The 26,060-nt window shown below is 36.3% G+C and overlaps 2 protein-coding genes across 2 annotated transcripts in view; both read right to left on the reverse strand.

Moving 5' to 3' along the window:
- Window positions 1–631: 631 nt before the first annotated feature.
- Window positions 632–6,634, reverse strand: LOC123874646 (myogenesis-regulating glycosidase). The gene is made up of 8 exons (XM_045920137.1): window positions 6,544–6,634; window positions 5,582–5,788; window positions 4,494–5,154; window positions 3,959–4,151; window positions 3,157–3,266; window positions 2,337–2,610; window positions 1,759–1,915; window positions 632–912 (listed from the first exon to the last, which is right to left on the reverse strand). Exons 3-8 carry the CDS (start codon window positions 5,126–5,128, stop codon window positions 632–634), a joined length of 1,650 nt encoding a protein of 549 aa, XP_045776093.1. The 5' UTR covers window positions 5,129–5,154; window positions 5,582–5,788; window positions 6,544–6,634.
- A 2,334-nt stretch (window positions 6,635–8,968) lies between these two features.
- The window catches only part of LOC123874600 (myogenesis-regulating glycosidase-like), a 29,568-nt gene continuing 12,476 nt past the window's right edge, over window positions 8,969–26,060 (reverse strand). Inside the window, exons 2-10 of the mRNA XM_045920086.1 lie at window positions 15,135–15,293; window positions 14,152–14,250; window positions 13,830–13,997; window positions 12,534–13,194; window positions 11,904–12,096; window positions 11,368–11,477; window positions 10,685–10,940; window positions 9,895–10,051; window positions 8,969–9,217 (exon numbers count right to left, since the gene is read on the reverse strand). Coding sequence (XP_045776042.1) covers window positions 9,030–9,217; window positions 9,895–10,051; window positions 10,685–10,940; window positions 11,368–11,477; window positions 11,904–12,096; window positions 12,534–13,194; window positions 13,830–13,997; window positions 14,152–14,250; window positions 15,135–15,159 — 1,857 coding nt within the window. The 5' untranslated portion in view covers window positions 15,160–15,293 and the 3' untranslated portion in view covers window positions 8,969–9,029. The remainder of the gene's footprint in view (window positions 9,218–9,894; window positions 10,052–10,684; window positions 10,941–11,367; window positions 11,478–11,903; window positions 12,097–12,533; window positions 13,195–13,829; window positions 13,998–14,151; window positions 14,251–15,134; window positions 15,294–26,060) is intronic.

The following is a 26,060-nucleotide window of genomic DNA, read 5'->3' on the forward strand; positions in this document are numbered from 1 at the left end:
AAACATATTAACGATAGATTAGGACATAACCGACCTAGAACGAACGTTTGACGATTAACGTAGGTCCTGAAGAAATATTCCATCAAGAGTATTATTTTTTAACCCCCGACCCAAAAAGAGGGGTGTTATAAGTTTGACGTGTGTATCTGTGTGTCTGTGTATCTGTGTATCTGTGTATCTGTGTGTCTGTGTATCTGTGTATCTGATACATCGATGATCTGTGTATCTGTGTATCTGTCTGTGGCATCGTAGCGCCTAAACGAATGAACCGATTTTAATTTACTTTTTTTTTGTTTGAAAGGTGGCTTGATCGAGAGTGTTCTTAGCTATAATCCAAAAAAAATGGTTCAGCCGTTTTAAAGTTATAAGCTATTTTCTAGTTTTCTTGTAGAATAGAAGGTTAGATAACCCTTAGGTTCATAATATTCAAGTGTCAATTGACAAATGTCAAGCTGTCAAGATGGACGTTGCCTAGATATACATAATTATTTATTTGAAAATGATTTGTCGGGGGTGTTGAAAATTTTTAATTTACACTTGTTACTAAGAAAGGTAGGTAAATCCAATAAAACAAATGACTAAGTATAAATATAAATATTATTTACATAACTGATAACATCTTACAATAAAACTACTGGTCAGAATTCACTAAAACCGCAGCTAATCCTAAAGCTAACAACAATAGAACTGCACAGGGAGCGCTCGCAGCGTCTGGAACTGAGTCCTGTTCCCTCACGAAGTAAGGCAGCACGCCTATAGGCGCGGGGTAGTTCTTGACCCACACTGGACCTTCATGGACTTTCTCAGGGTCGCCCTGGTCGAGCCACGTGCCGACGGGAAGGTACACGTCTCGGACTGTGACGCCTTCCATGAAGATTGGTGCTACTAAGATGCTGTCACCCAGGAGATATTCTGAAAGGTTTATAGAAGGCACTATTACTTTAGAGATCACTATTTAGCGATAAGACTGCCCAACCCAAAAAGAGGGGTGTTATAATATGTTTGACGTGTGTATCAGTGTATCTGTCTGTGGCATCGTAGCTCCTAAACTAATGAACCGATTTTAATTTAGTTTTTTTTGTAAAGGTGGCTTGATCGAGAGTGTTCTTAGCTATAATCCAAGAAAATCGGTTCAGCCGTTTGAAAGTTATCAGCTCTTTTCTAGTTACTGTAACCTTCACTAATTGTCGGGGGTACTATTTTTTAATTTACACTTGTTGTACCTATATTTTAAGTTTTTTTTTGTAACCTTTCAATTGTTTTGTGGTGCAATAAAGTACATATACTTGTACATAAACAATAAACATACATACATACTTTTCGAGGAAGTTCAGGATATTTTTAATGCATAACAAGCATTTGATTCCGGTTCAGAAGAATAAGTTAGTGTGTTACTGTTCTGTAGGATGGTGGGATGACTTTGGACTTCATTTTTTTTGTCTTAGTTATTTATCGGGAAGCGATGGCATTACTAACGAAAGCAATTGGTTTAAATAGCCAATTCCCACACATCTTTGAGGATAAGGTTTTTCTTTGCTTGATTAGTGACTTTTTGTCGTACATCTCAGTAGAAGGCATTGTGCAGAGAGGATAAAATTTTGGTGTGAATAAAACTTATAGCCATTGTGCCACTTTTTGCACATTCTACCAATTCGAATGGACTTTTAAACTAATCCGTAGATAATGTTCATAATCTGTAAATCAAATAGCAAATTGCACCACAAAGTTATGCTCAAGGGTATGGATAGAAACACATACCGTCCCATATGGTGAGCGCTACCTCGTCGGTGGGATCAAGCCACCACAATGGTGGGTTGACTGGTGAGCCATGGTCGACAGAGGCCTGCATCGCTGCGTATATCACTTCCGCGTATTCTGCGTGTAGGTCTGTGAACTTCTTGCTTATTTCTACTGTCTGTTAGGAAGAGAATTTTAAAGAATTAGATTAAAATAATACGGGAGCAGTATTTCATGGGCTTCACCTTTGAATACACAACTTCCAACTTCCGAAGCTTAACTTAGGAAGTTAAGACTTCGTTAGCGTCTATTGAATGGTCTAGCTTTATTTGATAAATAAGAAAAGGGATATCACACTTCACACTAATATTATAAAGGTGAAAGTTTGTGTATATATGTGTGTGTGTGTATATTTGTTACTCCTTCACGCAAAAGCTACTGGACGAATTTGGCTGAAATTTGGAATGGAGATAGATAATATCCTGGATTAGCACATATGCCACTTTTTATCCCAGAAAATTTAAGAGTTCCCACGGGATTTCAATAAACCTAAATCTACGTGGACGAAGTCGCAGGCGTCAGCTAGTTTAAATATATACCTCATTGTCAAAATTCCAAGGTGCGAAAGAATACTGCATGGCTGGTAAAAACGTGTTCGCTTGCACCCAGCGTATGAACAACTCCTTGCTGGGCAGGTCTGCTTGCTCGTGGTTGAGGTTGTACCCATTGCCTCCGATCATGTCAGGCAGGACGAGGGTATAACCGTTGAGATTCATTTGGAGAGTTGTGGTAACGATGGTGGGGAGTCCGTTGTTCAAACCCCAGATGGAATCTCTGTCCACCATCCGGACGAAGACTGGGAGGTCTTGGGTCCTGGAATTTAGTTCATAAGTATATTCGAAGCACTCTTTTTAAGGTTTTTTAAAGGTTGCCTGGTAGAGATTGCTCCAAGCAATAAGGCCGCCTTTGCACACAATTGTTTTTACTGTTTTCTTCTTTCTGTGTTGTGTTCCTTTACATGGGTTTTTGTGTGCAATAAAGTGTTCTATCTATCTATCTAAAATCTAAATTAGCTTTTACATATCCATTGGTTCTGATGCTGGTAAATTAAAAGAAACTGCAAGTTGAAATTTTCGACATCTTCCGCTACCGGACGGTTACTAGAAGAATGATGAGGTTTGTTTTTAGATTTCCCAGTTCAGCAACTGTTTTTAATGAACTATTATTTTTAAAGCAGATAACAATGATTTAAGATATGGTAAAATCCTTTCCTATACTATGGGAAAATCCCAAATCAGAAACTGTCTTTAATTAACTATTATTTTTAAAGCAGATAACAATAATTAAAACTATGGTAAAATCCTTGTCTCTAAGAAGAAACTCGAGGTGAAATTGCTTTGATCTTCTTCTTAGATTTACCTGAATCCAGCTCGAACTTCTATCATGTCTCCGAATCGAGCGCAGGTTCTCACGTAAGCATCTACGATGTTGTGAGGATGGAAGTCAATATCACCTTGTTGCACAGGTATCTACAACAAATTCGTACCCACATAAAAATGACCTGATGATGAAATGATGAATGAATAGAGATAAGGTGACGGTTCTGACGCAGTGGTAAGAGCTGTGGACTTATTAGTGGGAGGTCCCGGGTTCGATTCCCGGCAGGGATCTTTAAACTTTCTCTGGTCTGGTCTAGTGGGAAGCTTCGGACGTGGCTAATTACCACCCTACTGGCAAAGACGGGCCCTCAAGTGATTTAGCGTTCCGATACGATGCCGTGTAGGAACCAAAGGGGTATGGGTTGAATAAAAACTGCCATCCCCCTTCCAGGTTAGCCCGCTTCCATCTTATTTTGCATCATCACTTACCACCAGGTGAGATTGCGTTGAATTTGCATAGGTTTTAAGACGGCTTAACCTAAAGGATGACATCAAATTGATCGTTCAAATTGCAACGACAATGATGATGAATTTTCAACCGAATAATGAAGAGATGTTACACACAACAGCCAAGAACGCAATGTTTTCGACTGGTCTTCTGTAGGTTATGGACCATTCAAGCTGGTCAAAATGGCCATAGTATCAACCTAAGATCAAACCATTAGAATTAGATAATTCATAATTAAATTATAATTTTCGGTTATATTAGTACGAAAAACACCAGTATTGGGATTTATACTTCTTGAAACATAATGCTTTCTTTGAAAACTTTTCCAACATACTTGTGGAGAAAAGCTGCTCTCTCCAGCATCAAACTTAATGCTATCAATGCCGTGAGCGTCTATGAGATTCTTCACACGTTTGTACCACCACTCGGCAGCTGCTGGCTTGGTAAAGTCCACAAGGCCAGGGATAGAGCCGTTCGGATTCCACCAGTTTGCAGCTGCTGTGCCGGCCTCGTCTAGGACTAGATACCTGGAGTAAAAAGTAGTGGTTTGAAGTACTATAATAGGAAATGAATTTAAAGTAATCTGAGACTGAAAACAACCCGAAACAAAGAAGGTATCTTATTCATGCAGTAATGAGGTAGAAACTGAAACTTTCTATGATGCAACATGCATTCGACCTTCTTATATTTAACTTGCAGATGAAGTACAATACTACAATGCAATTAATTCAATTTATACTTATTACACATTTGGTATATGTTTGTCTCTAACACTGCAAGATCACGGAGCAGAGAAAAAGAGAAGAAAAGAAAATGAAAGAGGAATAAAGGATAACTAGAAAGCATTAGCAGATGCAAGTATATCTCACCCATTGTTTAGAGCTTCCGTATAAACCTGATCACAGTTGCTGTTAATGAATGGATGAACCCAAATTGTCACCCGGAACCCTAGGGCCTTAACCTCCTCAACCAAGTGTGTCATATTCGGGAATTTATTTGTATCCACTTCCAAAGTGCCGTAGCAAGTTTCCCATAAATCATCGATTTCCAACTGCGAATTATTAAATCCATGTGCCACAATTTGTTTTGCGTATTCCATGACCTTTTCTCCAGTTATGTTTTGGGAGTATTGTGCCCATGTAGACCAGATAGGATGCTGGACCATTCTAAAATCTGGCAACCCAGAAGGTTTTCCTAGATAATGGGTTACAGCATGCTGATGAGCCTTTTTGACATCTGGTAAGAACCAGAAATCGTAAGACAACTCTGTATGGTTTCTCATTGATGAATATGGGGCTGCAAGTTGAGCTCCGAAGCAGATATGGTTTGGCTGGATCAAATTATAGTCCACAAATAATGGAACTTGTGGGTTTACATAAATGTATTCGCCGTCAGAGTTGAGCCAGTATCTCTCGACTATCGCCCCGTTGTCAGATTCTTTGGACACGTAGGCGCTGTAGTTTTGGTGTGCACCTTCTATAGGATATATTTGATCTATTTGCATCGGTCCGGCATACCAGTGTTTAGAACCTTAAAATAATATGGCAAAAATACAAAATACAGGTGAAGGATTAATGACAATTACTTGAAGATTTAATGGTAATTGCAAACAGAAGTGAAAATTGACGGTGTATAAAGATGAACCGACACACTAGACAGTGTTTCCTAAGATGCTAGAATTGCCGTTGGGAGACCCTCCACTAGGTAGCTACGGATGATCTCAAGCGAATTATTTAGTAGTTACTAGAGCACTGGGTACTAGAGCAGACGAATAGCAGTGGATGTCTAACGGTGTTATGCGACGAGAATTTTCAACATACCATGTTCATTTCTCGTGGGAGGTTGGATAGGTACCCTTAAAAGATTTCCCCCAAGATGTCCTCCTCTAGAATTTTTGACACCTTTACAAAGTAACCAGTTGGTTAAAATAGATAAAGTTTATAATAAAATTGTTTACCAAAGTCGAAGCAGTCTTCGAATCGCAACGGTTCATAAGAGTCCCATTTGATTTTGATTCCTCTGGCATCTGCTGCGTCATCTCGCACGGTAAGCAGGGTTAGATTCGTTGAACCTATGTGGATGAGCACTCCTCCCTCTATATCCTCGGAGGAGTAAACTGAGTAGAGGGTGCGGCCTATGTGACCGTATACTATTCTTTCTTCATCTGGAAAAAAGGCTTTTTATCAGTTTTTCCATCAGCTAACAACTTGTCTGGTTAGTGCTTGTAAAAATGTTTTTATTGGTTGGCAAATTCATCTGTGTATCTGGGTGTGGCATCGTAGCTTCTAAACGAATGAACCGATTTTAATTTAGTTTTTCTTGTTCGAAAGGTGGCTTGATCGAGAGTGTTCTTAGCTATAATCGAAAAAAATCGGTTCAGCCGTTTGAAAGTTTCGAGCTCTTAATTCTAGTTTTCTTATGCTGGTTTTTGTCTCGGGGGGTTTTTAAATTTTGAGTTATTCTCATAGATTTAAAATTGAGCTTATCGCTATTCAGTAAATATAAAGTAAGAAGCAGGTATCTTATCTCAATTCGTGTGATATACCTAGGTTGATTTGGATCGCATGTTTGACACGATGTATCCTCCAGTTTTCAGAATTTTATGATGCAACTGTTCTTTGCAAGGAATATACTACCTATTCTCTTTAGGCAAAATAACAACAAGATGGTTGTACCAACTGAATTTATATATAAGACTAGCGACCCACCCCGGCTTCGCACGGGTGGACATTTATTTTTTCTATTTTCCGGGATAAAATATAGCCTATACGGATTCGGAAGAATCCCTCTAAGTAATGGTAAAAGAAATTTTGTAATCGGTCCAGTAGTTTTTGAGCCTATTCAATACAAACATACAAAAATACAAAGGTTTCCTCTTTATAATATTAGTATAGATTGTGAAGAAAAGAAAATGCTCACCTTTGGTCAGGACGAGATGGAACCCACCGGTGATCTGAGGCTCTAAAGTGAGCTCGATGTCATCAGCTCGCAGCGGCAGTTCTGCAGCGAGAGCCCAACCTGTTAGCATCAGGAAACCTGGAGAGAATGACCTGTTCAGTTAATAAGCCAGTTTACCAATTAATAGGTAATTAGCCAATAACCAGTTTCAATTCCTTATATCTAAATACAAGTTAGCCCTTGACTGCGATCTCACCGTGGTAAGTGATGATGCAGTCTAAGATAAGCGGGCTAATCTGCAAGGTTTATGGCAGTTTTTATTAAACCCATACCCCTTTGGTTCCTGCACGGCATCGTACTGGGCGGCATGGTTTTGCCGGTAGGGTGGTAACTAGGCACGGCCGAAGCATTCCAGCAGACAAAATTGTACAACCAGTTGTAAAATACACGTCATCTTAGTCAATCGGTAGTAAAATATACCTAATATTGCAATATCCGTGCTCCGATAGGTCTCTATATAAGGACTTTCTGTCATCCTGCGCTCCCTACAACTCGATTCATGTCATCTTTCAGAACTCAGAACATTTTTGTGGTGTTCCTTTTTTGCAGTTTCTTTAACAGTGTGTCCACGGGCGGTGTTTGATTTGTCTGTTTTGACGGATTATAAAGCAAATCTTTGATGGCTCCTTGTAAACCAGCACTCAAAGTTAAGTTTTGTCGGCAATATATTCAACAAGCTTAAAATTCGAGGAGAGTCAAATCGGGAGGGGTGTTGATTAAATCCAGACTAAATGTGAAAGTGAGTCTGTCTGTCTGCTAGCTATTCATGACCCAACAGGCTTACCTACATCCGCGACGAAGTCGCGGGCATGATGCCCGCGACTTCGTCCGCGGATTTGGTAATCTTGTGGTAAATAAAAACTTGTGGTAAATAAAGTTAAATAGATTACCTAACACCTTTAGGGCCGCCATCACTGATCACTTTGGTCCAGAGACTGCGTCGCGTGATGCTGTTATCTCGAGCGAGTTGTATGTCTAATCGAATTGTTCTATCCGCTATCGGAAACTCTCGAGATTTCGGTAGTTCTAATTTTGAACGATTCTGTGGCATTGGTTTTTAGAATTCCGTACCCGAATCTCCAACGGAACCCTATTACCCTCCGCCTCCGCTGTCTGTCCGTCTGACGTCTATCTATCTATCAGCGGGCTGTATCTCGTGAAATGTAAAAAGTAGTTAGAGAGATGAAATTTTCACAGAATGTGTATGTATCTATTTCTATGGCTGCTATGCCATGCTATGTAGGCTATTCTTAAAATACACTAAGTTAAATATTCACAAATACTATAAATACTTAAATATAAATATTATACTTAGGTAAAACGAAAATGTCATCCAAATCACTTTAACTATCTTAACTTTTGTTTTAAATATCTTACAGATAAGATATTATTATTGCGATAAGAAGTGAAAATGTTGAGAGGTCTCTTGTAGAGTGAGGAAAAATTTTGAGTGGGTAGGTAGGTAGGTACATGATGTACCTACCTTCTTACCTAGGTACTATACAGATACTTAGAACGCTAGCAAAAACTTAGCACTGTACTACTTAACACAATCCAATAACAATTACCATTTGCCTTATATTTGTAGTTTTAGGGATTTCATATTTTTTTTAAACTCGCAATGTATAGCGTCTCAAACTCGGGATCAATGCCCCGTCTACGATGCGGCATTGACCCCGCGGTATCTATCTACGTAACGTTCGTTGATCGTTGACTACGGCGACAGTCAGGTTTTTTATTTTGCAATACATTGCGAACCTTTGAAAAATACAGGATTATTAAATTTTATTCTGGTAACTTGTATTTTTTATGGTATCTCAACCATTTATTCAAGTTTCTTAATCATTTATTCGAGTTAAAGGAATAAACATGGAAAATAAAATAAAGATCACAAATTGATCGTTTATTTCTTATTCCTCAAGAGTGAACTAAGGCAAGGTGTCGAGCGGCGCGGGGTAGTCCTTCAGCCACGTCGGGGTCACCCCGTCCCGCCACAGGCCTTTAATTGTCGCGGGACACTGCATCTTCATCAGGCAGCATTCTCATTGATATCATGGTATTTGCCAATCCGCACTCTGCCAGCGTGGTAGATTATGGTCAAACCCTTCTCATTGTGAGGGGAGACTCATGCTCAGTAGTGAGCCAGCGATGTTGCTGATGATGATGATGATCTTGAGGACGCATGGCACAGCTTATAAAGCAGTCAGACATCCACTCCTATTTTTCCCCAACATGATAAACATCTGTGTTCTGAGCTCTATTAAAATGGGTAGGTTCTAGGTACCTATATCTATTGGTCTGGTGAGTCGATTGTTAATCATAAAACATTCAAGTTTCTTAACCATTTATTCAAGTTTCTCAACCATTTATTCAAGTTTCTTAACTATTTATTCGAGCCTACAGGAATAAACAAGGAAAATAAATAAAGATCACAAATTGGTTGTTTCTTAATCTTCAAGAGTGAAGTAAGGCAAGGTGTCGAGCGGCGCGGGGTAGTCCTTCAGCCACGTCGGGCCGGAGACCAGCTCGCCCGTCACGCCGTCCCGCCACTGGCCTGCGGGAAGGTAGATGTCGCGAGACACTGCGCCTTCTTCCAGCACTGGTGCTGCCAAGATACGCTCGCCGAGGAGGAACTCTGTAATAGAAGTTGCAAGCTTGTTTATAAATTACCCTTAACATGTAACTATAATCAAAATTTTATTCAAGGCAATTTATAGTGGAAACGCCAGGGTAGCGTCCAGTCTTAAAAATTCTCAAGTAACTGATACTACATAGTAGGTATGGTCGACCATGGTGCTAAGTGCTAATTTCATATACTTAACTATCTGATGCCCGCGACTTCGTTCGCGTGGATGTAGTTTTTTAAAAATCCCGTGGGAACTCTTTGATTTTCCGGCATAAAAAGTAGCATATGTGCTAATCCAGAGTATAATCTATCTCCACTCTAAATTTCAGCCCAATCCGTGCAGTAGTTTTAGCGTGAAGGAGTAACAAACATACACACACACACACACACACACACACACATACAAACTTTCGCCTTTATAATATTAGTGTGATAGTGTGATATTAGTGTGATTAATTAAAACTCCAATTTCAAGTGCAAAACAGACAAAACAAGTTAATGAATAACGCATCATCATCATCCTCATCACCCCATCGCCGCACCGGCAGTATTTAAGGCGTATACCTGAGATCAAACCCTAGACCTGCCGAATGTGCCGATTTCTTAACCAACCCTCTATCACCCCTTTTGAAAATTACTGGAAAATTCAAATTATCCCCTCAAATCTAAGGACCAAGGTTTCTTACCATCTCCAACAGCCAAGGCGTCCTGGTCGGTGGGATCAAGCCACCAGATGGGCGGGTTGACCGGGGTTCCCTTCTCGACTGAAGCTTGCATGGCCGCAACGATCTCGTCCGCGAACTCTGCGTGCAATTGCGTGTAGCGGCGACAAATCTCTACTGCCTGGAAGATTTACACAAATTATAGCTTAGGAAATTCATTTTTTTAGATTTCTTTGTTCTGAGACCAGCTGCAAGTATATTTTTTTAATGAAGATCGTAGATATAGAAGTTTGGTTGAAGAGTGTCTTCGTGCTAAAACATCTTCGAAGAATTAATTACCTTGTAAGACCAGACTTACTTCTAGGAAGTCCCTACGTAGTTCTAGTAAGATGATGTGTTTGTGATTATTAATTATCTCAAGAATAACAAACACTTCTGGCTTAAGAGTTGCTTGTCTCATGATAAGACAGGCACTGAATTAACTACGATTGCCTTTCAAAATAACAAAAAGCATAGGTACACAAGGCTCTTTTGGCACTTGAGTGAGGGCGCAGTTGTCGCTTTATATGCCGACACTGCACTTCTCAAGATGGCGGCTTTATAGTTCCGATTTCGTCAACGCGCCAAAAGAGCCTTGTCGGACTGTAGACGCTTATTATCCATAAGGGTTTTAGGCCATAGTCTGCCACGCTGGCCCAAAGCGGATTGGCAGACTTCAAACACCTTTGAGAACGGCAAGCATGCAGGTTTCATCACGATGTTTTCCTTCACCGTATAAACCGAAAGGTTCTTGATGTTGTAGAAAATCACTAACCTCGTCATCATGATCCCAAGGTACAAAAGAGTACTGAAGAGTCGGCATGAACACGTTAGCTTGCAGCCACCTCACGAACAGTTCCTTGGACGGCTTGTCATTGTAGCCATTACCACCGATCATATCCGGCAGTACCAGCGTGTAGCCGTTCAGGTTCATCGCCAGGAGAGTGGTCACGAGCGTCTTAAGCCCGTTGTTGTAGCCCCAGTAGGTGTCCTTGTCTACCATACGAATGAATACTGGCAGGTCTTGGGTCCTGTAAAATTATTGCACTTTTAGTTGGCACGAGGTTTGGATACTTTATCTCTAACGTATTTTCTTTATCTCCGATGATGCTCGCGATTTTTCTCTCGTGGATTCAGCTCTTTTAAAATCCCATGGGAACTCTTTGATTTTCCGATATAAAAGTAGTCCATGTTTGACTGCGGGATACAATCTATCTCTGACCCTTCGTCAAAATCAGCCTTGAAGACGCAACTAAGTGAAAGGCACTCTTTCGCATTTGTAACAGGTATAGGTACATATTAGTATGCATAAGGGATTCGGGGCTAAAACTGTTATTATTTCTAAAGGCACCATAGTTTATTTCGAAAGAACCACAGTTACAGATGAAGTACAGAACAGCCAGATCTTTAGTTGATGATGAAATTGATAAAACTATAAAACAATGAAGATGTTCCTACCTCATTCCAGATCTGATTTCGATCATAGGTCCGAACTGAGCTACAGTTCTCACGTAAGACTGCACGATGTGACCAGGATGTAGATCGATATCGCCATTTTGGACTGGAATCTGGAACAATAAAGCGATTGAGTTTCAAGGGGTCCACACTCCAAATCTGTTCCATAATTACTCAATTTAAGGCTTCGATCACTGGTATGGTATTTATTACCAAGTAGACTCTTCCACTAATGCAAATGATGTAAATAGAAGGCACCAGACAGAAGAAGACAGAAGGGCTGACTTATTTTTTGCGCAACGGATCAGCCTGGTTATCCAGCGCGGAAATGCAGCCAGTATTCTTGGCACCATTCCACGCAGGCATGATTAGTATAGTAATTAGATAAGTTTTATTGTAAAAAAAGGCACCATGCCTTTTAAGCCATGTAGAAACTAATGGAGTTTTAAGAAACTGACATGTTCCTATCATTTAAGTCTTGTCTTTTCTAGATCTAGATAAGAATATTAGCAAAACTTTTTATATAACTGGACGTTTACCTGAGGGGACCAACTTGATTCTCCGGCGTCAAACTTGATGCTGTCGATATCGTAGGTGTCCAGGATATATTGAATTTTCTTGCTGTACCAGTCAGCTGCCTCTGGATTGGTGAAGTCAATGTATGCGGGCACTGAGCCGTTGTTGTTCCACCAGGACGTGTCTGGGCTCCCGTTTTCGTTGAGCACCAAATAACTGTAACAGCCATATTTTAAAAGGGTTGAAATAAAGTCAAATTTATTTCAAAGTTTAAAGTTTCTAACTGACAAATGTATCTACTCATACTAATGATGCTAATTTGATGATGGGCTACATAATAAAAAATATCACAAGAACATAATGCCATCCATTACCATAGGAAGCTAATTGAGAGTTTTACTATGAAATGAGCACCAGTGCTTGCTATTTTCGTAAATAGTAGATCTAACATTGGTTAATTGCTTTAATTTTCAAAAGATTTCTTCGTCAACACTTAACTATAAATTGCCTTATCCTAGTTATCTTCATTTTAACTTGATGCATAGGTATTAAGTAGGTATACATAGTTAGTTGTTTGCCCTTTGTGAGAACGAGTAAATACATGAGTCAGATTTAATACAGAGGAATAATGATCAATGTCTTCTACAACTTACCCTTTGATCAAGGCATCAGAGTACCATGGCTCACAGTCCTTATTAATAAACGGATGGACCCAAATCGTGACTCTGAATCCGAGACCCTTGATATCCTGAACAAGTTGCTTCAAATCGGGCAGCTTCCTCTCATCCACAGTTAGAGATCCGTAGCAAATCTCCCACAAATCATCGATTTCGAATTGAGCGTTGGGGAATCCAGAATCTCTGATTTCATTCGCGAAATCCCAAAGACTCTTTTGGTCGATTTCTCTAGAGTATCTTGCCCAGGTGGACCAAACTGGGTATTGGATCATTCTGTAATCGGGAATCCCTGAAGGTTTGCCCAAGTAAGTATCCACAGCATGCTGGTGTGCTTGTTTGGGGTTGTCGAAGAACCAAAGATCGTACTTCAGAACGTTGTGGCGACGTTGAGAAGAATAAGGGGCAGCTACTTCAGCTACGAAGCAGATATGGTTATCCAGGATGTTGTGGTGGTCTACAAACAGAGGTGCCTCTGGTGAGATGTAGACATACCAGCCCTTGGAGTTGACCCAGTATCTTTCGGAGACGGCAGAGTTATCGGCTTCCTTTGAAATGATTGAGTACTTTTCGATCTTTGAATTCTGGATAGGCCAGTATTGTTCCTTTTGTTCTGGACCTCCGTACCATTGTTTATCGCCTGGAGAAACGGGTTTAATTGAATGATTATGAAATTCGAAAAATTCTTATGATTCAAAAAAAGGAATGATGTTAAGTATTGAACATGACCAAAAATCTTGATTATCAGCATCCTAGTTGATACATTTTATGAAACGTTTCCAATAAGCATAGTACAAATTCATCAATAACTAGCTACCCGCCCCGGCTTCGCACGGGTGGACATTTCTATTTTCCGGGATAAAAATATATAGCCTATACGGATTCGGAAGAATCCCTTCTAAGTAATGGTAAAAGAAATTTTGAAATCGGTCCAGTAGTTTTTGAGCCTATTCAATACAAACATACAAAAATACAAAGGTTTCCTCTTTATAATATTAGTATAGATAAGGGCCAAGGCACACAGGACTGGAGTGGAACCAGGTCTTTTTGATAAGAACTTTCTTTTTGATCAGCCTTATGTAGGTATCTAAATAATTTTAGATACAGTTGACATTGGTAAACTGAAAAAAATACTCTGAGAAGACAAGCTCAATAATTCTAAAAGTACCTATTTAAGAATTGCGATGTAGAAGGGGTTTCTTTTAGAATTTTGCCAAGCGATCCCACAATCTTTCCCATGATGGAATTTAATCAGTTAACTTATCAGCAACTTACCAAAGTCAAAGCAGTCCTCAAATACCCTATCACTAGGACCGTCCCACGTGATCGTGACGTGATAGCCGCCGCTCGCAGCATCCCACTCTTCCGTCATCTCGAAGAACACTTCATCATCGTTCTTGTCCACCTTCCTCCCGAGCTTTCCGAGGTTGATGAGTTCACCCTCTGTCAACAAGATGTGACGGGTTAAACTTACAGAACACAGTATTTAACTACCTACTTATAAATACTGGTCAAAAGGTTACGCAGGAAGATTTAATGTCCTTTAATAGACTAGCGCTTGGCTGCAATTAAAGTGATGATGTAACCTAAAACTCACCTGTTAGAACGACCAGGGTCCAGCCGTCATCACCATGATCTTCTACGAAGAAGTCGCGAGCGGTTTGCAGCCTGGGTATCGCCAGCGCCACCGTCACACCTAGAAAAGGAACGCAAAGGAAATAACTACTATTTTCTAGATTAAGTACTTAGCGCCGATTTGACTCTGCCACTGAAAATGCCATTATCGAATAGGTATCTACTTACCTATTACCGAAAATCGGCAGAAAATGACTTTTCAGTTTTTGGATGAGCCGGTATATTTTTGAAAAATACCTGAATTTGAACTGTGTCGACCTCTCTGATACAGTGGGCGCTGCGGTCTTATAACTGGTGGTCCCGGGTGGTGGTACCCGACAAATTCAAATTCAAATTCAAAATATTTCAAATTCAAAATATTTTTATTCAATTAGACTTTTACAAGTTCTTTTGAATCGTCAAAAGCATCTACCACTGGTTCGGAATGCCTTTCCTACCGAGAAGAACCAGCAAGAAACTCGGCGGTTGCTCTTTTCAAAGATTTGATATACAATATTATGCCATGTATAAAAGCAATTGAAGTCCTGCGAATTGCAGGTCAAATCCACGCTTTTTTATCATTTACATAATCTTCGATAGTATAATATGCTTTTCTCAGGAGCATATTTTTAATAGATTTTTTGAACCTGTGTAAAGGCAAGTCCAAAATTGGCTGAGGTAGTTAAACAGGGGTAACTACCTCAGCTAATTTTGGACAATGGGTGACAGGGGTAGTTTGGGAATTTATAATTTCTAGATTGTCTCTGATCTGGTCCGATGGGAGGCTGCGGCTGTGGTAACTAGCTACCACGTTATTGCGACAGATACGTTGTCGCGTAAAAACCGACCAAGGCTAATGCCTAGTAGCTAGCTAGCTATGGGTTTAATAAAAACTGCTAATTAAAAACCTTCCATCAAATTATCACTAGGAGAGAGCAGCAGTCAAGGGCCATCGGAAAAACTTACCTGCCAGAAGTAGAAACAGCTTCATTTTGGCTGACCTCTGCCGTGTGGGTACTGGGTAGGCGGCGCGTAGCGAGCTTCGGTTTTATTATTTCGCCCCATCGACACCTTATCATATCATTATCAGCTTCTCTCGCTGGGATAGCGTCAGATATAGGTAATCTATAACTCAAATATCTCAAAATCTCGTAGAATTTGCAAATACCTTGATGGTTCCGTATATATTCATAATTATTTTTAAATACGCACCTACTTATCTATACCGAAAATTTCCGAAAAGGGAACCGTGACTTATTATTGTGGTCAAAGGTCGTACACGGTAAAAGTAGTGTTGAATTGGGGATCCTGTATCAAAATCCATGGGGATTTTGGATCACTCTCGCTAACGCTCGTTCGCTACGCTCACCGTGATACAAAATCCCCATGAATTTTGATACAGGATCCCCAATGTAGGCTACTGTCCACAACAACACATTAAATAAATGGAGTATTCCTAAATCCAAGCAACAATTAATCACTATCAACAGTGAGACAAAATCCTCAATGACTAGTTATTGCGGATCCTATATCATACGCCCGCACCGCACAGTGGATGATATAATACGATGAGTTCGACGAGACTGCGGCATTCATAAGAAATGCGAACGAGCCCATATGCATGATAATTTTACGTCTAAAAGTTTGCTCTCGCATAGTTAACCATTTGATTTGTTGCGCTCAAATTATTTTTGTATATTGATCGTGTTTCTGCTTGATCCGGCATTGCTGTATTCATTAGTATGAATTTCGATCGATTGATTCGAGGCTTGCGCATACTTATAATAGGTTGGATAAAGGTAGACTCTTTAAATGTTTATAGCTCATCAGAAATATATTCGTATTACATTAACGATTGCTTTTCCACATATCGGACATAACATTTTATCCAACGATAAAGCACATTTAGTACACGTTATAGCATGACCACATGGTATATAACACGCAGCTACTTCTTCTACAAGACAAATTTTGCAGCAAAGTGTTTCTTTAATATTTTCAACACATAATATGTTTCTGTCTGCAAAAGAACTTATTATATTGTTATTTACAAATTGTTCAGATACTTTTGATGCACCACAAACATCTTTGCTATCACTTTGTAGGTATGTTTCACCCTTCACAAGTAAAACATAGGGACAGGACGGAAACCAGCGTGCGTGCTCCGACCATGGATGATCTTCGATGCCCCAGTCTTTGAGCCTGCCATCACAAAAGTAACAAATCACGCGATCACTATCTCCTGTATAAAAAAAACCAGCATCAGCCATTTCTTGAGGTTTTTGATTTAAATCTTGAGGCCAGGTATCAAAACTTCGCAATCTTGCGATTTGAGTTGCATAGCGAGGATATTTAGGATATATTAACTCCATTCTGATCTACAAACAATGAATTTTGGATAAAGATTTATTAGTAAAAATATATTATAGCAGATTTCTAGTAAGGTGTGCAAGCTTATCATACATTATTATTTATCGAAAATTAATTCTTTAATGATGAATTTAGACACATTTCCCGCTATTTAAATATATTTCGATTGTTATAAATACTTTGATAAATAGAGATTAATGGACGAAAAAAATACGTACAATGCGTACTAATATAATAAATTCACTGATGCCCCCACGACTTCATCTGCATGGATTTAGGTTTTTAAATCCTGCGGGAACTCTATGATTTTCCGAGATAAAAAGTTGTCTATATCTCTCCAGTTCTTTTACTATACCCACGAAAAATCATGTCGATTCGTTGCTCCGTTGCGACGTGATTGAAGGACGAACCAATAAACAAACAAACAGACACACTTTAGCATTTATAATAAGTATGATTAGTGATGCAAAAAGGCGTCTGTCTAAACTAAAGACTAACGGCTGAATCTTGCCGAAATTTGATACACAGACAATTCACATCTTGGAGACGGATCCAGGATATTTTTTGACGTCGAAAATTAAAGGATTTCCACTCAAGTTTTAAATCAAATTCGCAAGGAAGAAGATTGAAGCATCAAATAGGAGCAAATATTATTAGACCTTTCACAAATTTTATACCTACCTATGGAAAGTAGTAAAATGTATAACCTTTTAACATTTTAACTATCGCGAGTCCGACGCATACCATTCCTTTTACGGTTAGATCTCAATTCACTGCGTAACTATAAACAACAGCGTCTTCCATGCTTCAAAATCGAACACCTATAGCTGATGCGGCAATAATTTATACGTAAGACAGTGTTCATACGAATGTATAAATCTAGTCTGATTACTTTCGCAAATATAAGTTTTATGTTGTGATGATTTAGTGTTTAAAGTTACATGCGCAAATGTTTAAATCTAATTTATTTCAATCCATTTCGTTTATTATGAAAGAGGTTTTAGAATTCGAGCGTATAAATAGGTCGATCCTAAGCGTCACCATTCCTTTCTTTCCGAGTTTTGGATACGACGACAACAACAGTCGAAATAAAGTATGTAAGTATTTTTATTTTATATGTTTATTTTTGAATTAAGCAACTAGGTACCTATTGAATTTTTATTTGGAGTTTTCATGTTGATAGTTACTTAAATTGTTTTTCAGGGCCTCTTCATCTTTCATCAATCCATTTGACGAAGACGAAGACCCCATCGCTTTGGTGCAGCCCCCATCAACATCGAAGTCTCTTAAGAAGAAACGTGAGGTGAAGCGGAAGAAGACGATCAAGAAAAAGGAGGTGACTTCTTCTGCTCCGAAGAATCCGTTCGAATCGAGCGGATCGGAATCTGAACCCGAAACGTCTCCAAATACACCTACGAGTCCATCTGTTAAGCGGAGGAGGTTTATTACCGAATCTGAGGTGAGTTGTCTTATTTATATTTTATTGGATTAAAGCTTTTAAAAGACTTCCCAATAAGAATGTTGTTAGGCAATTGGTCTGTATATAAATTTATGAATATAGTTTGTTAAAGTTATTATTTTGTTAGGGATCATATCCGAAGGGTACCAGTGGGATCCTATTACTAAGCTACCGCTGTCCGCCCGGACGTCTGTCTGTCAGCGGGCTTTATCTCATGAACCATAATAGGTAGAGAGTTGAAATTATCGCAGATGATACTAAATTGAATATTTTTCAATTTCAGGATGAATCTACTAGCAAGCCAGTGCGCGCTGCGAAATTGAGAAGTTTTCTCAGTCGGCGCGTTGCGTCGGGGTATACATCCCAATCAGACCCATCGAAGAAAGGCAGCTACTACTTCGAGCTGCGCGTCTACAACTCTGAAGAAGTGGAGAAACTCGCGAACAATGAGCGTTGGAAGCATGCCATCTGCACACTAAAACTTGCAACTGATTTAAATTCGGTGGTATGGAAGTCCCTCACCAAATTAATTGATGATAGTAAGGCTGAACTAAAAAATATTCAGCCCATTTTATACCCTGCAAATGAAAATAATTTCTAAGATAAATTTTGTAAATTAAATTTTGTAAATCTTAGAAATTATTTTCATAAATAAATTCAAAAAATATTTCATCTGCAACATATTGTATATAATAAGTATGACAATTAAATTACTATCTTTATGTTTGTGCCTGTAAATATTTTTTAACGTGTTTTTTTTACAGAAATTACAAAGCCTAAACCATACAAAGCCTAGACCATACAAAGCCTAGATCATACAAAGCCTAGACCATACAAAACCTAGACCATACAAAGCCTAGACCATATGAAACTAGAAATATAAAAACTAGAACCATATGAAACTAGAACCATATAAAATTAAATTAACGTGTTTTTTTTACAGAAATTACAAAGCCTAAACCATACAAAGCCTAGACCATACAAAGCCTAGATCATACAAAGCCTAGACCATACAAAACCTAGACCATACAAAGCCTAGACCATATGAAACTAGAAACATAAAAACTAGAACCATATGAAACTAGAACCATATAAAATTAAATAAAAATGTCTAAATGTTCATATCGAAAGATTTGAAGTTGGGATATTAATAACGTGATACTTACAGCCCTTATACTCTTACTAAGTCTGCACATTGTCTGAAAATAACTAGATTACTTTATTTTAATACAGTCATCTCATAACTATCCAAAATTTAAAATCTAGAACTGAGAAACTAGAACCATACAAACTAGATACTTGACATGTTTGAATGTTGATATCGAAACATCGCATTACTTCCATTCTATTAATAACTGTTTACTGTTTATTAGCCAATAGCTTGATTTATTATTTAGCTGTATTTCCTTACCGATTTTTTATACGCAGAATATTAAAACCAGAACTGAGAAACTAGATACTAAATAGATAAACAAGATAAGCAATTCTATGAAATTGAAAATGTTTTTCTGCAAAGAGTGTAACCTTTATGTTAAAACATCTATATCGTCACATAACAGAACAAATACTCATAAATCTAATAGTTTATTTCAATCTAGATATGAGAATGTGCAAATTATAAAAACGGCTTTTAGAAACAGAATAGTCAGTTACAAAGTAAATCCGACCTCTACAACTTTAGTTCCAGAGAGTTTTTTTTCACAAATATTTAAAACCACACGCGAGATCATAAATATATCTCTAAAGAAACACACTGCCATTAAAGTAAATTTTGAGTTATTTGTTTCGTATATTTTACCAAAAAATTTTGAAAAGTCTATTAAATCTTTCAGTACTAAATATGGTATTATAGTCCAAAGTACTGATATTGATAATTTTTTATTACAATGTGCTCAAAAGTTAACTTGCAAATGCGCAGAATTCGAACAGTCAGAATCTGGTTGGACAATTGATTCTATCAGTCATTTGGAGATAAATATTAATAAATATAATCCTCTGAAAGGTGGATCATATTTGGCATTACCATCACATATAAGAAATACAAAATCATGTCTAAATATTCATAATTTCGATGATTGTTGCTTTTTATGGTGCATTGCTGCTAAAATGTATCCTACAAAACTTAATTCCAATAGAGTTTCATCATATCCTCATTATTCATTGCTTTTTGACATAAGAAATATGACATTTCCTCCGGGAATTGAAGATATTAAAACCTTTGAGAAGAACAATCCAACTATTAGTGTAAATGTTTATGGGTTAGAAGCCAATAATACAGTTACAGGTCCTTTGTATGTGACTTTAGCTCGAAAACTTACCCATGTTAATTTATTATATATTACTAAAAATGACAAAGCCCATTACTGTTTGATTAAAGACTTTGGCCGACTTGTGCGAAGGCAATTAACAAAACACAAGTCTAAAATATTTTTATGTGATGAATGTTTTTTATATTTCGCAAATGAACAAAAACTACACAATCACGATTGTGCTAAAAGACAAACTGTACTTCCAGAAGATGGTAGTAAGTTGCATTTTTCAAACTATGAGAGAACTCAAAGAATTCCTATCGTGATATATGGCGATTTTGAGAGCTTGCTTTGTAAATATTCAAACGAAAATAAATCTCTTTATACTGAAGATATACAAACACATGAACCATCTTGTTTCGCTTATTACATATGTTGCCATTCTAAACCTGAGCTTAATGACTTTGTAAGCTATCGCGGGCCAAACTGTGGTAAAAAATTTGTTGAAAGCATTACGCGAGATGTAAAAAGATTGCACGGTATTTTAAATACAAATAATCCAATGTTTCCTCTTACTACCGAAGAGTTGACTTCATATAATGAAGCAAAAATTTGCTGCATCTGTAAAACAATGTTTAAAAAATATGATATAATAGTAAAGGATCATGACCATTTTACAGGTAAATACCGAGGCCCTGCTCACAACACTTGTAACATAAATGCAAAAAAATGTACGTTTATACCGATCATTTTTCATAACTTGAGTGGTTATGATTGCCACTTATTTATTAAAGAATTATCAGAAATTACCGGAAAAACGAGCTTGATACCAAAATCTAAAGAAAAATATATATCATTCACAAAATTTTTACCTATTGATAAAACAAATGCTGCTCAACTGAAGTTTATCGATTCATTTAATTTTTTGAGTTCGGGTTTGGATAAACTGGCAAAGAGTCTTCATCCGAATGATTTTCAGCATATGCGTGTATTTATTAAGGATGAACACTTATTAAATTTGGCCTGTAAAAAGGGTGTCTATTGTTATGATTATATGGATGCATGGGAGAAATATAATGAAACAAAGTTACCAAAACATTCGATTTTTTTTAATAAACTCACAGGTGAAAATATTTCCATTGAGGATTACGAACACGCTTTAAAAATATGGAAAACTTTTGGTATAAAAAACTTAGGAGAGTATACAGATTTATACTTACAATGCGATGTCTTATTACTATGCGACGTTTTTGAAAAGTTCAGAAATATGAGTTTAGACTATTATAATTTAGACCCCTGCTATTATGTATCATCTCCATCTTTAAGTTGGGACGCAATGTTGTTATATACTAAAGTTGAGCTTGATTTGATTTCTGATGTGGATATGTATCAGATGTTAGAAAAAGGTATTCGAGGTGGTTTAGCCCAGTGTTCATTGAGATATGCTGAAGCAAACAATAAATATTTACCATCCTACAATAAAAATGAGTCAAGTACGTACTTAATTTATTTAGACTGTGTCAACCTTTACGGTTTTGCTATGATGCAAAAAATGCCAATGCGTGACTTTAAATTTTTAAATGAAAATGAAATTAAAAATTTTGATGTAAGGAACATTTCTAAAAAAAGTCAGTGTGGATATATTCTCGAGGTAGATTTATGTTATCCGGATAATATTCATGATGCTCATTCAGACCTACCATTTGCTGCGGAAAAATATTCTCCTGCTCAAAATCAAAGCAAAAAATTGGTGGCAAATTTATATAATAAACATCGTTTTGTTATTCATTATATGCACTTGCAAGAATGCTTAAAGAATGGTTTATTGCTTTTAAAAATATACAGAGTGCTATCTTTTTATCAGGACAACTTTTTAGAGCCTTATATTTTTTTAAACACAAGTCTCAGACAAAATGCCAAGTCTGATTTTGAGAAAGACTTTTTTAAAAAGCAGAATAATTCTATTTTTGGAAAAACGATAGAAAACAAAAGGAAGCAGGTTGACGTAAAACTAGTAAACGTTTGGAGAGATACTACAAATAATACTAATAAATTGAATGGAGCGGAAAAATATATTAGTGCACCACATTTTCACAGTTTATCAATTTTTTCTGAAAACTTAGTAGCTATTCAATTGAAAAAAACAAAAATTGTCTTAGATCGACCAATATATATTGGATTCACGATTCTTGAACTGTCGAAAACGCATTTGTATCATTTTCATTATTCGGTCATAAAAAGAATCTATGGAAATAATGTTCAGTTATGTTATACGGATACTGATAGTTTACTATATCTTGTAAAAACTGATGATTTTTATGAAGATATGAAAGATAACATTCATTATTTTGATACTAGCAATTTTGAAGATGATAATATTTTTAATATGCCGAAAGCTAATATGAAAATACCTGGATATTTTAAAGACGAAATGGGAGGAGAAATCATTTCTAAATTTGTTGGTTTACGCGCAAAATTATATTGTTTACTTTCTGAGAAAAAAACTATCAGTAAAGCAAAGGGTATCACGAAGCCTGTGACAAAAAAATTAAACTTTGAGAAATATAAGAAAGCCTTATTTTGCAATGAAAATATAAGAGATGATATGTTTGTCATACGATCAAAAAATCATCAGGTTTTTACTCAGAAAATTAATAAATTAGTATTAAATAGTGATGATAATAAAAGGCAAATAATGGAAAATGATTTTAAAACTTTGCCTTGGGGGCATTACAGCACGATTCTTTAGTAAAAATATTATGCTAAGTACCTATGTATTTTACAAATTTTTATGTGTCTAATTTTAATATTAGTTTTAATGGTAATTTAGCATTTAATAAATTTGATTAAGTTTACCACAGTGTTTTATTTCAAATAAAATCACAACATATTTTATATTCCCTTTATTAATTCAACCAATTATTTACATTACTTCATAAACTTAGTACTTAACATAAGATTAACGTATTATAAAAACTTACTACTTAATGGAAAATATTCGGACTACAACTTACTTGCATGATATGAAAATATAAAATATACTTTATACTTTAATTAGAACTCATTTATGCTTTTTATTTTTACAATCGCAAAATAACAATAAAATAATATTAAATTTAACTATTCAGGCACACTTAGCTTTTGTATAATCCTATTAATTAAATCTTCTGTAGCATCCATCATATTGTCATAATTATCACTCACTATGTACTGTACACTCAAATTAGTCTTTGCACTGTTCTCCTGTTCTTTACTATCAATTTCAAGTATTTCAATTTTTATAATGTGGCTTCCCTTTGCTTTATTTTTCCGTATAACAAAAGATGAATCTGGAGCTGGTGAAATCACATGATCTATTTTTGGAAGCTTCTTTTTTAAAGACAATTTATTTTTCTTTTTTATGGTTTTCAAACTGGTGTTATTTTCAAGTGTTTCATTATTTTTTTGCTCACGTAAAGCTTTCAATCTATTCTCTTCTTCTCTTTCTAAAATAGCATCCAAGTCTTGAGCTCCATAAAATGGATTATTCATACTTGTGTTTCTTTCGTCATCCGTGAAATAAAAGTCCGACATGATGCTGTAACAAAATACAAAATTTTATAAATATAACAATAAAACAACATTTATAAAAATATCAATAAACAAATTCTAAAATAGAAAAGAATACAGTCAAAATATTATATAAGTAATTTTTTTCACTAACCAGAAGCGAGTGAGTTCCTTGCGTGAGAAGATCTGGGAATGAAAATTGTTTAGTAACAAATCTATGGAGTCAAGTTTTCAAAACAATTGTATATACTTGTATGACATTCGTCCGCATTATGCAATCTCTAGCGACATGTTAGAACCTGTTTAATATTAAGTTCTTACGAATTTCAATTTCATACTATTATCACAAGGTTTAAATTAAAATGTATACCTACATTTTAATATAATCATCGACAAATAATAGTGCGCTAGACAAGTGCGAAGTGAAACACGAATGTGATACCTACAAGCAATACCTTAAAATTTAAATCAACTAGCAATAATATGAAGTTATTTAATAAGTTGCATTTTTAAAATTATCATCAATCAGTAATATGAAGTTGATAAAACAGGCTGAATCATTAAAAATAAATTATATAGATGTTGAAACACCACCACCATGCTTTAGCCGACATAGTAAACTTCTACCAAACACAATTCGATGCATAATTTGCGGACCCTCCAACTGTGGGAAAACAAATATTATGATAAACTTATTATTGCACGAAAATGGACTTAAATTCCAAAATGTTTATATTTACTCAAAGTCCACTTTTCAATCTAAATATTGTTTCCTACAAAAAGTTTTTCAAAATACTCCAGATGTTAAATTTATTATGTTCAAAAATAGTGAAGAAGTTATTTCGCCAACTGAAGCCTTAAGAAATTCTATTTTCATTTTTGACGACGTGACTTGTGAAAATCAAGTTAATATTCGAAATTATTTTTCGATGGGCAGACACAAACAAATTGATTGCTTTTACTTGACCCAAACATATTCAAAAATTCCTAAGCAATTAATACGTGACAATGTTAACTTTTTAATTATTTTCAAGCAAGATGATATAAACTTAAAACATATATATAAGGAACATGTTAATTCTGATATGAGCTGGCATGTCTTTAAACAATTGTGTGCAAGTATTTGGAAAGATCCGTTTATGTTTTTATCAATCAACAAAGATTGCGAACTAAATAACGGTCGGTACAGAAAAACATTTGACATATTCGTGAAATTCGACTAACAATTTTACAATTATATACCACATACGAGACACAAATTTAGTCAGTCAAATGAGAGCACTGGTAAGAATACCTACCCATATTTAATTTAAAAATGGAAGCCGTTGTAAAGAAACAATTAATTAAATCAATTGAAACCATCAAAAAGAAAGCAAAACAAATGCGTGAAGAAGAAGATGATTTAGAACTAAAAAGGCGCAAACTTTTTAAATCCATAACGGATCCATTAGAATCCATAGTATTGCAAAAAAAAGAAAATAAAAACAATAGTCACCATGATTTACCAGATACATGTTCACCTTCAACTTCTGATAAAATTAAAAACATAGAAAATGATGATAAAAATTATGTAACACCAAAACCAATAACTTCTACCCAAAATTTTGAAGAAATCGAAGAATTCTATACTCCATCTCCAACGCCTGAAAAAAGCAATGAAATCTATAATTTGAATGTACCTTTTGGTGTACGTAATGAAAATAGTAATTTAATGATTGGAAATACAAAAGTAACATTTTCAGATGGTGATGCTCATAGCAAAAATATGATGGCTAAAATAGGAAATAGATCCTATGAAGTAACCCCAGGTTTGGCAGAATTATTATTTCAGAGTAAACCAGATGTAAAGATTGTATCTGATCAAGATAAATTAGTATATAAAGATATTTTATGCAATACTAGTGCACATAGGAGAGATTATAACCCTACGAATCAGATTAAAGGCGATAAAGGGACAAAATATACTAAAATTGTGAAACCTCTCTTTACTGATAGTGAATTAAAAGAAAAAAAACAAGGTGGTTTTATGCCAACTCTTAAAACTTTGAAAAAAAATACAGATTTCATATACTGGGATGATCCGAATGAGTTAGTAGATAGATTGAAAATTTTAATTGCTTCAAAAGATGCTGGCAACACTAGTCATGACAATGAGATTATATCAATAATTGAAGAACTTAAAGAAGCTGGTATAATAAAATAAGTATATAAAAATAAAACCTGGTTACATTTTTGCTTAGTTCTATAAACACTGTTGAACATGAA

This window comes from Maniola jurtina, chromosome 18 (genome assembly GCF_905333055.1).
Source record: "Maniola jurtina chromosome 18, ilManJurt1.1, whole genome shotgun sequence".
NCBI classification, from domain to species: Eukaryota; Metazoa; Arthropoda; class Insecta; order Lepidoptera; family Nymphalidae; genus Maniola; species Maniola jurtina.

Bases quoted from the DNA above. Each gene is read 5' to 3' on its own strand.
- LOC123874646 (XM_045920137.1), bottom strand. From the start codon at position 5,128: ATGCAAATAGATCAAATATATCCTATAGAAGGTGCACACCAAAACTAC. The intron at 2,611-3,156 runs GTAAATCTAAGA...ACTAAATTCCAG, and splicing joins GAAGTTCGAGCTGGATTCAG to GACCCAAGACCTCCCAGTCT. The intron at 1,916-2,336 runs GTATATATTTAA...TCTTCCTAACAG, and splicing joins CTTGGAATTTTGACAATGAG to ACAGTAGAAATAAGCAAGAA.